Genomic DNA, 14,502 nt, shown 5'->3' on the forward strand with positions numbered 1-14,502 from the left:
GTTCAAGAAAGACGAGCAAAATATGTACTGTAAGTTTCGATAAACGCTAACAACATCCAGGCGATTTCTGTTCTGAAGAACGCATAGGTGTTTTCAACATCTTAGTCGAAGTTAGCTGGGAAACTCTGTATAGTTAAACCATCACGACTGCATCATGTCATTGATACCATTTGTCATGGCATACATGCCATGAGAAGCATGTGATGCCGTTCATGTCATGACGCACATGAGATGTCGTAAAATTCATGACATTAATGTCGGGTCATGCACTAATTTCATTCGTACCTTATATACAGTGTATTTCACGTAACTTGGGCCAAGGATCTTTTAAAAAGTGGTTAGCTGCAGCTGAATAAAACCAACGGCATATGGTTTTCCGTTATCTGGCGCTCCTTAAAGTATATAATATCCCGCTTAATTAGTTAATTAGCAAAGATGCATTATTCAAAATTTTCATTATTCGCCTTAGGTCCAAGTGTGTTCAGTTGCGTTGTAGGGGGGGTTCAGAAATTTTTTGTGGCAACGTTCATGCTTCGTGGTGATTTTTTTCGGTGTTTAAAGCTCGCGAAATAAGAACTAAAACCACGTGACTGCGCTCGTATTGCAGCGCTCTCAACCGCGCTTCGTGCGCGCGCACCGTGGCGAAGTGAGCGGCCGCGGCTCTATGGACAACGGCTTCACAGTGCGTCGTCAGCATTGTTGGTGGTGGCCCGCAGAAAGGAATCGCCGTCGTCCCTGATAAGCGATAGGCTTGACGCACGGTTGAGAGCGCCGCAATACGATAGCGCACGAGCGCAGTCACGTGGTTTTATTTCATATTTCGCGGACTTTCGGGCCCCTCGCCAGACCCCGTGGCAAATTTTGAGTATACGCTGGAAGTTGTTACTTGTACTCTAGGGAGCGTCCTGCCGCAAAAATATTTCTGAGCAGCTCATTAATAGCCGAGATAAAAATATTTCAGTGTCGCGAACCCACGATTTCAGGAGGCGAACTTCATCGCAAATGTAGACGCTCTCTCCACTTGCCCTGTCTAGCCTCCGCAAGTGAAATTCCTTCGCCGCTTTCTCCCATACCGGACCTCGAGGATCGCGTAACGAATACGTCACGGGCCCCGCCTTCATTTTTTCTTTCTCTTCGCTTTTCTTCGGCGCGGCGTACTTCCGCTGACGGCGTCGCGCGCGAGCTGTTGTGGTTGTCTCGTTTTGCGCAGCACACGATTTTGCGCGCTGTGCCCGAGGACACCTGACTAGCGGTATAAGTCTGTGCTACACGAACACTGAGGCAGACACAAGCGGATTACAGAGCACGATTCCGCGCAGGAACACGGTAGAAAATGGCATAGTCGGTGTCTGCGCGTGCGACTGCACGACTTGGGAACAAGCAGACGAAACGGAAGTAAATCTCTCTTGCTGCGGTGCAAAGTAAAACGAAAACATGCAGACATTTGTTTCGTGTGTTTTTATTATTTCTCTAAGCTTTAATTCGTCTATTCTAGCAACATATTATAGAAAGAACAGATGTTTGCTTGAATAATTATCGTGTCACCACGAGCAATGTCACAGCGCGAACACGTGTACGTAGGCGCACTAGCACCTGTACGTCATCCTCCGGCTTGGAGCGCGGCGGCCGCGCGCGCGATGAGAAGGGAAAACGGTGTTCGGTTTGAAATTTCAGATCTTTCCACGGCGCGTAGCGATGCATTACTTTGCAGACAGGATCGTTATCGCGCATTGTACGCTTTGCGCTTGTCAGCTCAAAATGACCAGACCTGGTGAGGGGCCCTTGAAACGCCGAAAAAAATGCCCACACAGCATGTGCGTTGCCTCAAAAAAAATGGATCGGTCGTTTACAATGCAACGCACTTGGCCCTAAAGTGAATGTTGAAAATTTTGCATAATTCATGCTAGTTTATGAACTATAATCTAGCAGATCGTAAAATACTCCAAGGAGGGCCACTTGAGAGCAAACCATATGCCGTTGATTTCATTCAGCTGCGGCTAACCACTTTGTTTATATCCTTGGCACAAGTTACGTGAAACACCATCACGACGTAGGAGGATTAGATGTGATGGCCCGAAATTCTGGGGTGAGAAATGTTAAAAATTAGTGTACAATTTGTTCGTAACCGGAGGGCGGTTGGATTTCGCTTCCGGAAGCGCGTGGTTCTAAGCGAGTGACGTTAGTGGTCTCCACGGGCGGAACATGTATGTTCCGGTACTTCAGGCAACGATTGCAGCTGGAGCGGCCATCCCTGTGCAGGCTATCGGAAGCTGCTCTGCAGGCGCGGGCACGTTCGTCCCACGGCGAGCTCCCTTCCGAGGGCACCGTGTCGCTGGGCTAGGGCCTGAGCACTCCCCGTTCCTTATCGGCGTTGCCTTTGGACCGGCGATAAGCGCGCGCTTGCATTGGAGCGGCGCGGGACGCTGCCGTCTTTTTATGCCGTTTAGCCACCTCGCCCTGCTTGCTTGGGATCGGCGTCACGCGACCGCGGCCCATGAGACTCGTAACCACGTGCACATCCGCATGCCAGCCTACGTGCGTCTTCCCGGGCTGCTTGCGCTTTGCCTTTCGAGCATGCATCTGTAAGCAGAGGTGCTGTGCCGGCCAGGATAAAACCCTTTGGTGGCCCCCCATGTAGTCCAGCCCTTAGGTGACACCGCGCTACCGAAGCAGAGTGTCGACACCTGCCCAGCTGTCGTAGCAATCGCTACCGGAATTTTCGTCATAGCAGGCCGCTTTCGAAAGCGATAGCAGGCTGTCACGCTGTCCCCGAATGTGGCATTCGGTGACAGCCCAAAAGCGTAATTAAAACGGGAAAATGCTGTGGAGGGAAGATCCTCCTCGACACCGGTGCAGCGAGAAGGACCTGGCGTGTACGAAAGGGCGAGGAAAAGATTCGTGAGCGGTGTTCGAAAAGGAGCGGTACGGGCGGTGTCAGCTTTGCGTAGCTGCCTCGTTCGTGTTTGGCGCTGAAACATAGACAGCCACGCGATCGGAGCTCGGTTTTGCTACGACGAGGCCACGGTGGGCTAGGCATCCTGCCGTCGGCGAGGAGCGCGCGCGCTATTCGCGGCGCGTTGGACCGCGATGCGTCGGCTGGGCCTCTTTATCGCTCGCGCTTGCGCAAGGGCCGGCTGGTCCGCACGGGAGGAGGAAAGAAATGGCGAGGCCTTATCGGCGATCCGTCGTCCGCGCTGCCGACGTGACTCGCGACCCGACGGTGATGGCGTCGTGGATTACGCTCGCACTGTGTGAATGCCCGTGTGCGGGGCTTCCTTTCTCCGATAAGAGCCGGCAGGCTTGTCAGGCCAGCCGCGGGCTTTCGCCGCGCGAAGCTGCCACTCGAAAGACGGCAGATGTCGTGTTCTAGCAGCCCTCTGTCTCTAAACTGGAAACCCGATGAGAGGGAAGGTGGGTGCCAAAGTATTTGCTGCTCTAAAGATCGAAGCAAGCATGTCGGAGTGACGCACGATGAGAACCTAGCGCCACAAAGTTCACAATGAAGTGCAAAGTGTTATTGCAGCAACAAGGTGAAGTCCAGTTACCAAAAAGTTCCAAAACTGCATTGCTGACAGAACGGTGATTTTAAAGAAAGATCAGGTTGAACAGATACATTTTTATATTCCTCCATCCAAATTTATTGTATAAGTGCTCATATGTTACCCTTGTCAGTAAGCTGCCCAGAAACAGAATTACATAAAATTTGCAAGGATTCTGAACGAGGTCTAAGCATAATTTTCTTGGACGGACGACGACTTGAGGTGGCTTTTGGGAACTGGGTAAGAGAGATAGCTTGCAGAAGGAAAAGAGCTCCATGCATGCACCAACTCGCATGCTAATGCGCAGGTGTAAGCAGATTCTTGTACAAGCTGGTGCTTGTACCCTGACTTGTGGCCAGACCTACCCTTGACGGGTAGATCTGGCTACCAGTCAGGGTTAAAAATACAGTTGGCTCACTTTACAGCACACATGAGCCAATATGACAGAGGGGGCCAGAAAATGTGCAGGCTGTCAAGTGGTGATGTTTCCTGTATCAGTGAAAGCTGCAAAAACCTAATTGTAGTGCTGTTAATATAAATGGCGGATGATTGTGCCGCTCGCATCTCTTGCCCATTTCCTAAAATTTCGAACTGTGAAAATGCCTGAGCATGAACGACTTTAGAAAAAAAATGTGCGGGACACAGTGCAAAGGGGTAGCCGGCGTAGCCACGGTTTATTTGGGCCAGCCAGCCATGGTGCTGCGGGATCCCTGGAGCAGCCGATACCGTGGTAGCTCGGGTCCATTGCGCAAGCGTGTACTTTTTTCACACTCCCTACGTGTGAACCGTCTTCTTCACCAGTGCTGGAGGCGATAGTCGCGCCACTACAGGGCACTCCCTCCTAGTGCAAAGCACAATTGAACTATGTGCAAAAGGCACACATAAAGAAATGAGAGAGGCTGCAAGCCTATATGCATGAGTGGCGATTCATAGCATCCGTTAGAACTCCACGTAAAGCCTGTGTTGTGGCGAAGGGCACAAACAGCTCTCTGATGGTCGTGGCTGAGAGTGTCTGGACACATGGCGCATTGTCTTGTGCGTTGAGGACATTGTCTTGCGTTGTCGATGTCTGCCTGCCCGGCGCAGTGTAACTCGGCAAGCAGAGTTGAGGCGTATTGCCTGGTGCCTGGCATATACCAAGAGTTCAGGCTGTTGAGGGGAACAATGTTGAAGACGGTGTTGTCAAACGATGTGCAGTGGTGGCAGTGGCGGAGAGCTGCGAGGGTCGCTGTGCCTTGTTTCCCTTACTGATCATGTTGCGTCACCATTTCAGGTGCGGGTATGGTTGTGCAGAGTGGCGTATTGTGACAACCAGCAACTTCGTCTCGAGATGGCATGGTCAGTCCGGCCACTGCTCATTTATTGCGTAATTTGCCAGGGCTTTCGTCAGGGGGGCTACGGAAAGTAGATGCTGTTGTCATTGGTAGTGTCAGGTTCACACAATCCGAGAGAAATGTACCAGGCAGCACCGGCAGCGTAGGTTGTGAGCGAGGCGCAGCCACAGTCATGCCGTAGTGCGAAATCGCAACCTGCCGCAGGTTCTTGTAGATGCCTGGACCTGGTAGAAGTCAGAACTCCAAAAGAAGACCGTCTGGCTGCCCGCAACTTGCGTGGAGACAGTGCAAGTGTTGGTCACTCACATTGTTGACATTGAAGTGATTCACAAGCTGAAGAAACTAGATGGCAGAGCTGGCTGCTGCAAAACTTCGGTAGGCCATGCATCTGCAGAAGGTGCAGGTACATAACATCGGAAGGCTTGCCTGCTGCTGCTTGTGGCGAAATCTCGAATGTCGATCCCAGTAAAAAAAAATTGCTCAAACTAATTGGAAATTTCCAGTTAGAACTAATTGGATATTTCCATTTGTGTTTTGGGACACCCATTTGAAAAATCCAACAGGTCCAATTGGCCTAATTTTTTCTTTGAACACAATTGAACCTAGTTGGCCTCTGAATTAATTGAACTCGTTGCCACCAAAAGGAAAAACAAAGGAAAAGAAAAGAAAAAACCAGATGGGCTCTCACCTGGACATGATGCCAATATACTCAAATCTGCTTTTGAGGAGCATGCTCATGCATGAACATAGTACAGCAATTCTCTTCACTGACATAACCAACATTTGCCTCTTTGCTATACGACAGATAGATGTCAGGTGCTATATATGTAAGCAATATTTGGTTGACCAAGTGGTGCCAGTGGTTTATGAAAAATTTGTAAAATTTAATGAGATTTTTAACTTGATTGAAAGCTTAATGCTCCTCTCCATTGATCACACCCAACTACAAAGATCTTTCGCTTGAAAACTTAACATAATTCTGCTATTATTAACTATTTTGTTGTTTCACAAGATTACTCATCACTGACTTTGAATTGGGCCCAGTTGGGACCGTTTAGCATACCAAGCTCCAGTGATGTGCAACTGGAACCAACTGAGCTTCCCATAATGCCCAATTTAAACCAACTGGACTTTGCATGCTGCCTAATTGGGACTTGGCCCTCCTATGATATCCAGTTCAGAACAGTTGCGTCTCATTCGAAACTCCAACTGCACTTGGTTGTTTTATGACTGAGACAGTATCAGGGTTGTGGTGGTCGCTGGTGTTATCGCCAAGGTGGGAGAGCCTCTAAATCTGTGCTGAGCGAGGTTGCCCCCTTACGGAAAGCGGATAGCTTGCAGAAATGTCCATGGGAGGGGAGCAGCAGGCTGTAGTGCAGCGGAAAGCGCTTGCGTTTGACCCCAGGAATTCGTTAGAAGGAGTCGTCGCCCAGCTGCCTTTGAAATGGGTGGGAGGGAGGCTCATGGACCGAGTAGAGGTTTGGTGCTGGGGCTGGCATGAGCTGATGATCCGCACAGGTGCATGCAGGTGATGTGGGTTGACAAGACAAGGAATGACACGACGGTTCAAATGGCGACAGCTGTTGTGACTGAGCGCTCGGTGTGTCGTAGTGAGCAAAGGATGGCTGCCCGCAAGTCCTCGTAGAAGTCGGGGCCGGAAGATGGCAGCCGGAGCCTGGAACGCAGCCAGATCCTGGAACCTTATTGATACAGAAGTGGCTGTGCAGCTGGATGAACCAGATGTCCGGCATGTCGGTGTAGGATTCCCAGACACCCTACAGCCATGGGACGTCTGCCGGACCGCATGAGACCACATTACTCTCGCCTTGGCAGAGTCGGTGCATTGATGCTGGCATGGCTGTGCTCGGTCGTCTGGGTCACCAATTTGTGGGAGGCGGTGCTGACAGGTAGTTGCCGTAGCCACGGTTTGAGACCGGTTAGCCATGGTGCCACCGGATCTCTGTAGTGGCCGATATCGTGGCCACCAAGTCCCAGCGTGCTAGCGTGTTCTTTTTTCGTGCTCCCTGCACATGAGCCGTTTTCTTCTTCACCAGCTCTGGAGGTGATAGTCGCGCCGCAACAAGTGTATGGAACACCAATGTAATTTACCGCACATTTTGAAACTGCATAACTCTTGATTCCTCATTGATAGATGGACATGCCTTGACCACCGGCTAGTTGCAGTTCTGCAGCTTGAACATTGGCCTCAAAGTAACTCATTTCAGAGTTTGCAAACTTTAATGAACCTTGATCTCGATGGCCATTTATACTGTGTCACACATACAAGTTGCCTCTTAAATTATATCAGCTTTAGGAATTCTGGTCAGTCTTTGAAAAAACAGAACACACAAGAAATTGCTGGTAATCATGTTCAGATAGCCATTCAGGGATATCATATCATATATAAATATGTGTAACACTGCTATTTCCAACACAGTGCGTTCTTGGAATGGCAGATTTTCAAGTAGATAGCTTGGGAATGCTGCAGTACTGCCATTATGATGCCACCTTGATTCACTTACTTGAAGGTGTTTGTAGAAATGTTCAAGCAGAGTGTAAGGAGTTAATAACAAGCGTCTGCCACTACATGGCGAGGAGGTTAAACTACCAGAAGACAGTCTAGCTTCACATTACCACATTTACCGCTTGCCTGAAGAATTTCTTCTGTCCATCTCGTGTATGGCCAAGCAGATTTTATTTCGTCTTAAAAAGGAAGCTTTCGTTTGTGGGCTCCTATCTATATACAAAGGAAAGGAGAAATCGTTTTTCTCAGCAACCACTGCACAAGATTTGGTGAGGTTTGTTGCATTTAAAAGAAAAAGTTAGAATATTGTGACTGTTGGAAGCGGACTTTTGATTTAGGCCATACAATAACACTTGTTGAAAATCGCAGATATTCAGAAAATAAAACTGTGCAGTTCACAACTCTAACTCAGCAATGTAATACGATATCACAATTCTGTAAATTATGTGTAGTAGTACATCGAAAGCGGACAAATTTGATGTATTATACGTGAGTCTCAAATACACCACTAACATGCGAGTTTGACTTTTGAAGAACCTTTGTAAACGTAACAAATCCTTTCGAGATGGAAATTAATATTTTATATTTGTCCACTTTGGATGTTCTTTCGGATGCAGTCGACAGAACTGCGATATCTGTTGGTGCAGAGTTATGGATTTGTAAACTTCGTGCGTCTTTTTTTTTTTTTTTTCAAGCTCGCCAATGTTCGGCAATGTTTGTAAAAAAAAAATTCATCATAAATCAGAATCCCACTCCCAACAGTCTCTAGAATTTAACTTTTTCTCTAAGATGCGACAAGATTAATTAAAATTGGTCCAAGAGTTATCTAAAAAAAAAACCATCTCTGCGTTATACATCTATTTGAATAGGCTACACTGTAGCTGGGGCCGAGCTGGAGCTTCCTCTTAAGCTTTAGGAAATGTTATTTTCATGTTCACTAGTGTTCACACATTCATTGCCACAGTAGAAGTTAGCAAAAGCAAAAATGCTCACCCATTATATTCAAGAATCGTAATGCTAAGTTTTGTTTAGCTTCACCAACTAAAAGTAAATTTGTTGTGCAACTAATCATCCTGAAGAGAATAGCCATTTGGGGAATGCCCCGTTGCACCCTATTACTGTAATGTGTTACTTACTGGTGTTCTCCTTTCCTCCCGTAGCAGCTTCAGCACCTTACCCTGTCCAGCTGTCCGTGGCAGAAGATCGCATGGACAACAGCAGTGACACGGGTGTGTCATCAATGGGGTCTGAACGGGTGCCCTCACTTTCTGAAGACCATGTGAGTCCAGCAATGTTTTCTCTTGAGAAGCTTGTGCATATTTACAGGCTTTCGCTCATTAGTATCTTATCAATCTCACAAACAGGAGAACAACCAGCAAAGAAACATATGCGAATGACAAAAAAGTCAGTAGAATGAGCGTTTAACTTAGTTTTGTTGCGAGTTCAGTACCTGTCCCATCTACACGTTCTAATAAAAGTTTTTGCTTTCATGGCTTAGCAGCATCTGTCCCGTTTAACTGCCTAGCCTCGGCTGAATCCCACCTCTGCTGAGTAATTCTGTTCTGTAGCACGCTAAAGTGCTGAATTTACAGTTTTATATGCCAACATTACACCTATACATCATGTTCAGTAAAGAAAACAATCGCATTTGAAACCCATAACATGCGTCGTTTATATGCGCTCTCTCCTGTCGCTTTCTTGCTTCATTCCTACGATTTACACAGTAAAAAGGATTTCTCCTTGTGCAAACAATGTTTCACCAGCCCCAAGCAACCACCAACCCCTTTGCCATCGCATAAATCTTTAGACACTTCTGATTACACCTATTCTGTGACAGTGGCTCTTAATTTATTATACATGAAGTGTGCAATCAAAAAAGCTGTAGAATATGCATGTCTGTGTTCTTTCTGGCTACACTGGTATATGGTTGTTAGTGGGGTCTTGTCTTTAGCATCTTTTTTTCTTTCCCTGTTATGCATCACTTAGTGGGAGATTCTGAAAAGGATAGGTGTCATCCAGTTGCAGCTCATTTGAAACAGTGGGTTTAGTCACCATTGAGGCACGTAATCTTCATTTATGAATTGATTAAAAGTGTTTTAAGATATATAATAATAACCACAATAATAGTAACGATATTATTTTTTTCCCAAATCTCGCTCATATTTCTGACCATAAAGTTGGAAGAAATGTATTTTTTAACGTACGGAATCAGAGTTGAACGCCTTTATAACAAAGTGCCTGGGGCCTCTTGAATCATTCGTTGTCTTCATTGTAAGGTCGCGCACTTCATTGTAAAGGTTGTGGACTGCACCGCTCACAATAGAGCCGGGACCAAATGATTTCTTCGTTATACAGGCTATTTTGTTGGAGAAGCGTTCTTTGCAGAGGGGCTCGACTGCATTTGGCACATAAAGGAAGAGGGAGAGTAGCCAGTGGTACCGAATTGCGAAGAGTACTGTATAGTATATAATTCCAAGGGGGAGAATGCGGTGCTGTTCTTGTGCTTGTCGGGTAACAGTTTATGGCTTCCTGTGTGCAGGAATGGCTGGACTCCTGCTCGGAATCGTCATCCTCACATGCCGATGCGGAGAACGATGCCAAGCGGCTGCTTGAGGTGGCCCAAAAGAAGTACAAACTGTTCGGGCGTCGACCAGGCCTGGTAAGCAATGCTGGCTGCTTTTGGATGTGAGCCAAGGGGTTGGAATATAGTTTAGAAGAACACTAGGCATGTATACCTGCAAACTTTACAAAGTTTTTTGTCATGTTTACACATTAGAGCTCATTCTACGATTTTACAAACGTTGCATTAAGTTCTACAAAAAAAAAATCAGTTCTGTTCATGAAAATGCTTTAAAAGCTCTTGAAAGATGGGGCGGCGCGAGATCGCAGCAAACTGCATTCAAAAAAAGAAATTGTGATGGTACCTGTGCCACACAAACCAGAGTGTACTTATTTCATGCTAATTTTTTAGAAATGTTTCTAAAAGGTCACTGTGATCAAAAGACATTGTTGTATTGCTTGCCAGTATCTCCTGCTGCAAGTTTGCTGCTCCTTGTGTTATCGCTCCCCCTACACACACACACGCACACGCGCGCGCGCACGCACACACACAAACTCTCCACTGTAGTGTTCATGGGATGTTTATGAATTTTTATGTTCATAGATGTAATCATCAGAAGCCGACAAACACTGACACCGAGGAGAACATAGGGGAAGTTACTTCTGCTTAATACATGAAATAAAGAAACGATAAATTAATGGAAATGAAAGTTGATGAAGAAACTACTTGCCGTAGTTGGGGAACGATCCCACAACCTTTGCATCGTTCCCCACCTGCAGCAAGTAGTTTCTTCATCCACTTTCATTTCCATTAATTTATCATTTCTTTATTTCATGTATTAAGCACAAGTAATTTCCCCTATGTTGTCCCTGGTGTCAGTGTTTGTTGGCTTCTTATGATTATGGCTAATAAAAATCATGCTCCTTGGTTAACCCCCTTTCTTCTCGTTTATGTTCATAACATGGGCAGGTACGAGAGAGCAGTACTGATTTAGCTTATACAGGTGAAGTGTGTCTACTCATTTGTTGGGAAAAGGTTGATAACTAGCACAGAGAAAAAAAAAATGCAGGCCAAACTTTGTTTTTACTTTGTGCTGCAACCACAGCCCCTGTGTGTGAGCACATCATGAGAAGCAAGGCAGAAATTATGTTCCACATCTGCCGCCAAGGTCTCAGAGTGGCAGCGCTGGCTAACACTCCCAGGGTTCTACTAGGAAACATAAATACCCAAGAAAGTGGATGGGGAAACGGTGCTGCGGTAGCTCAATTGGTGAGCATCGCATGCGAAATGCGGAGGTTTGTGGCAAGTGGTCCTTTCATCCACTTTCATTTCCATTAATTTATTGTTTCTTTATTTTCGTTTATTAAGCACAAGTAATTTCCCCTATGTTGTCCTTGGTGTCAGTGTTTGTTGGCTTCTTATGATAGCACAACATCACGGATTTCGAAGCATATTCTCTTGGCCGTTTCAGCACAGGAAAAGCACTTGACACTTGCATTAGTTTGGCATTTGGTTCCTTTAGAATGCAGTGTAATCATTATTTTATCAATAAACAATTAGCTAGTCCCGAGCGAGTGCTGTTAAAATCATTACATCACGAGGAGCTAGTGCAGGAACTTCAAGGCAACATTGCCACCCATCTTTCGGTCTTGCGTCTTTATTGCTTAGAAAGCCTCCTCTCATAATAAGAGTGGCTGTTTAAGGTGACTGAGAGCATAGTCATTGCACCTAAAGGCACGGTGGGGGGGGGTGACCACGGTGTGTCTTCGCACTCCATCATAGTGAAAAACATCAATAGAAAAACAGGACAGTAAATACCAGGCAGGACGGTCTTGTCCTGTTTCCCTTGTGCTGTTTTTTCACCATGAAGCAGTACCAGCGAGTTCAGGCTAAGACCCTTATAAAGTACCTTTGCACTCGTGTGCAGTGTTAGCCTGAAATGGCAACCTTGAGTGCACTCATCACTGCTGACTTGGCGTGTTTCTCTACCCCAGGGAGACAATGACACGATGCTGGGCGGCTATGGGGTCCCCTGCTTGCAGCAGCCACCACCGCCGTTTCCAACTCCCTTGGGTCGCCTGCCTGGCGGCGCCACTGTGGCAGTCGTTCCGCCCAATGCTCCAACGCCCAGCAGCCTGTTTCCTTCTGCGCCTGAAGTGCCCACTGTTCCGAGGCTGGTGATCCGTCCCGTTGGTTCTCTTGTACGCCACAACCATTCGTACTCTGCGGCTGAAGCAGCTGCCACATCAGGTACGTGTTCAGTGTGCATCTCAACCGTTAAAGGCTAAGGAAAAGTTCACCACTAGACCCACTCTTTGGGCAAGGTTGTTCCATAGCATTCGGTGGGAGTTGCAACAAGCAAGCTGCAGCTGGAACGCTCTCCATGATGACGCATGCCTTGATGCTAAGCCCGGGAAGTCATGCTCTGGGATAGGCCAAAGATAGACCGCATCCAAAGGAAAGCAGACGGAGAAAGCACAGGGGTTAATGTGCATTGTTGCAGGAGTGCATTTGTGTGGGCCAAGTAGTCAACGCAAAGCTGGACCACGAGAACGGAACTTGTTATACAGTTGAACCTGTCTATATCGAACTTGCAATAAAATACCTACCAGTTCGATATAGGGCATAATTCTATATAAGCCTGCTAAAGAATTGGACGTCATAAAAGCACATACCATTTATAAAATTACTTTATTGATGAAACTAACATAGTTTCGCATGAAATAGTCCTGTATTTTCTTCTGCTTTGGCAATTTTACTGCCTGCGACACACACACTGAGACCGCAACGTTCCACATTCGCGCAGAAGCACTGGACTAGTGCGAGTGCACCAAACACCTCGGAGGATGTAGGCAAAGGACCATCATTGCTTTCCTCATTGTGTCCACTTTCACTTATACTAAGTACGATGTCGGCAATTTAGTCTTCGTTTTCGGGCTCTCTTGTGCTCGTGACACCATCATCTGCTCTTCGACCGTTGACTCCTGAACGGCTTCCAGAAATTCTAACAGCTCACTCCAAACTTCAGCAACACTGGCAACAGCTTCATCGCACTCATCAGAATTTACAGTCATCACTAGGCATGCGGAAGCCGGCACACCTGAAGCAATTTTGGCTGAACCACTTGTGCACAGCCGTGCGTACGCGACGGGCGCCACAGGCACCTGGTCACGAGTGTGTCCGCTTTAGCCTTAATCTCCCCCTTATTCTTCAAGATAGTGCTGAGAGTGCTCCTCAGAATCTTGCACGCTGCGGGGTCATCGGGCTTCTCACCGCGTTCGACCCGATTTATGATTTCAAACTTCACGGCGAAAGGCAAATTCTGCCACTTCATCATGGAAACGCTGTGGGAGAAGGCCCACAAGGCGCAACCACAATGAACCAGACAAGCAGCGAGACAACTCGCACTTGCGCCATCTTGCACGACGAGGGCACAAGAGCCTCTGACTCGATGTCTGAGCAAGCGCTGCAGGCGGGCCGGGATAATTTTTTTCAGGGGGATGTCGACGGCTCACCTGACACAGCGCGGTCACGGTAGGGATAACGGCTGAATGCAGCCGTGCCGCCGGGTTTCCCCACCGCAACAAGGGAAAACCAACTTCTGGAGGCACTTTTGCACCGCTTGTCGTTCAATGTATCGGGAGTCGCTGCTATTTTTGTTCGATGTAAGCGTAATTTTTTCTATACATAATCATTGTAACCATACCGTGTTCAGAAATTGTTCAATGTACAGACTAATTTGATGTAAATGGGTTCGATATGGTTGGTTTCGACTGTATGTAATAATTTAGTAGTACATGCCCAGCAGCCCCAACAAACTGGCATGCCAATCTTGGCCACCAAGGGCATGTTAACTGAGATATGCGACCTCCAAAGATGCGAGTTATTATGAATATGCCAGTGCAAAACACAACAAGGATGAGGAAGTAAACAGGATGAGTGCTGTTAAGAAAGGGGGACAGCTATGTGTCGGTCAGTTTATTCAGGGGGCTTAGGGGAGATGGGGAGTGCTACCAGTGACATTGTAAGGCGTCGCGCCTCGGTGTTGCACAGGACGAGACTGGCGGGAGACTGTCGGCGTCAATGAGCGCCCAGTGAAATATATTATGTAACAACTGCTGGCGCATTTCATGTCCGCCCTGCCGAGACACCGGCACGTACGTGCACCAGTTCAGCAGGAACACTAGTGTGCTTAGTTTCCATGTGCACAACACCCATGCCAGTAACAGAAGGCAGCAGCTGCCCTGGCTCCACCGCAGAGCCGTTCGAGTGGTGTGTTGATGGTGCATCCACTTAACTTCATCGTTTTTGCAGCCATACCCACTCTGCATCTCTAAACACTGTACAACTCTCAGTACGTGAGCGGCGCATGCACCGTTGATAGCGGCACAGCATGATGATAGAAGTGGCAGTGCCAGCAGCATGAATGCACCTTGAGTGTCCGTATCATTGCTATCGTAATAAATGGTTATGTTACAGGACAGGAAGACCAGGGGGTATGGATTAGTGTTCTGTTTGAAACTAAGAGGAGCGAGCGGAGTTGGC

At 47.3% G+C, this 14,502-nt stretch overlaps 1 protein-coding gene across 3 annotated transcripts in view; it reads left to right on the forward strand.

Annotated features, from left to right (window-relative positions):
- cnc (NFE2 like bZIP transcription factor cap-n-collar) overlaps positions 1-14,502 on the forward strand; it is a 194,035-nt gene that overhangs the window by 168,490 nt on the left and 11,043 nt on the right. For 2 of the 3 annotated variants that reach the window (XM_050177397.3, XM_050177394.3), the window contains 3 exons: positions 8,558-8,676; positions 9,937-10,056; positions 11,952-12,207. In XM_050177397.3, the coding sequence (XP_050033354.1) occupies positions 8,558-8,676; positions 9,937-10,056; positions 11,952-12,207 (495 nt within the window). The remainder of the gene's footprint in view (positions 1-8,557; positions 8,677-9,936; positions 10,057-11,951; positions 12,208-14,502) is intronic. The other variant, XM_050177395.3, reaches the window with a different exon arrangement.

This window comes from Dermacentor andersoni, chromosome 5 (assembly GCF_023375885.2).
Source record: "Dermacentor andersoni chromosome 5, qqDerAnde1_hic_scaffold, whole genome shotgun sequence".
NCBI lineage: Eukaryota > Metazoa > Arthropoda > Arachnida > Ixodida > Ixodidae > Dermacentor > Dermacentor andersoni.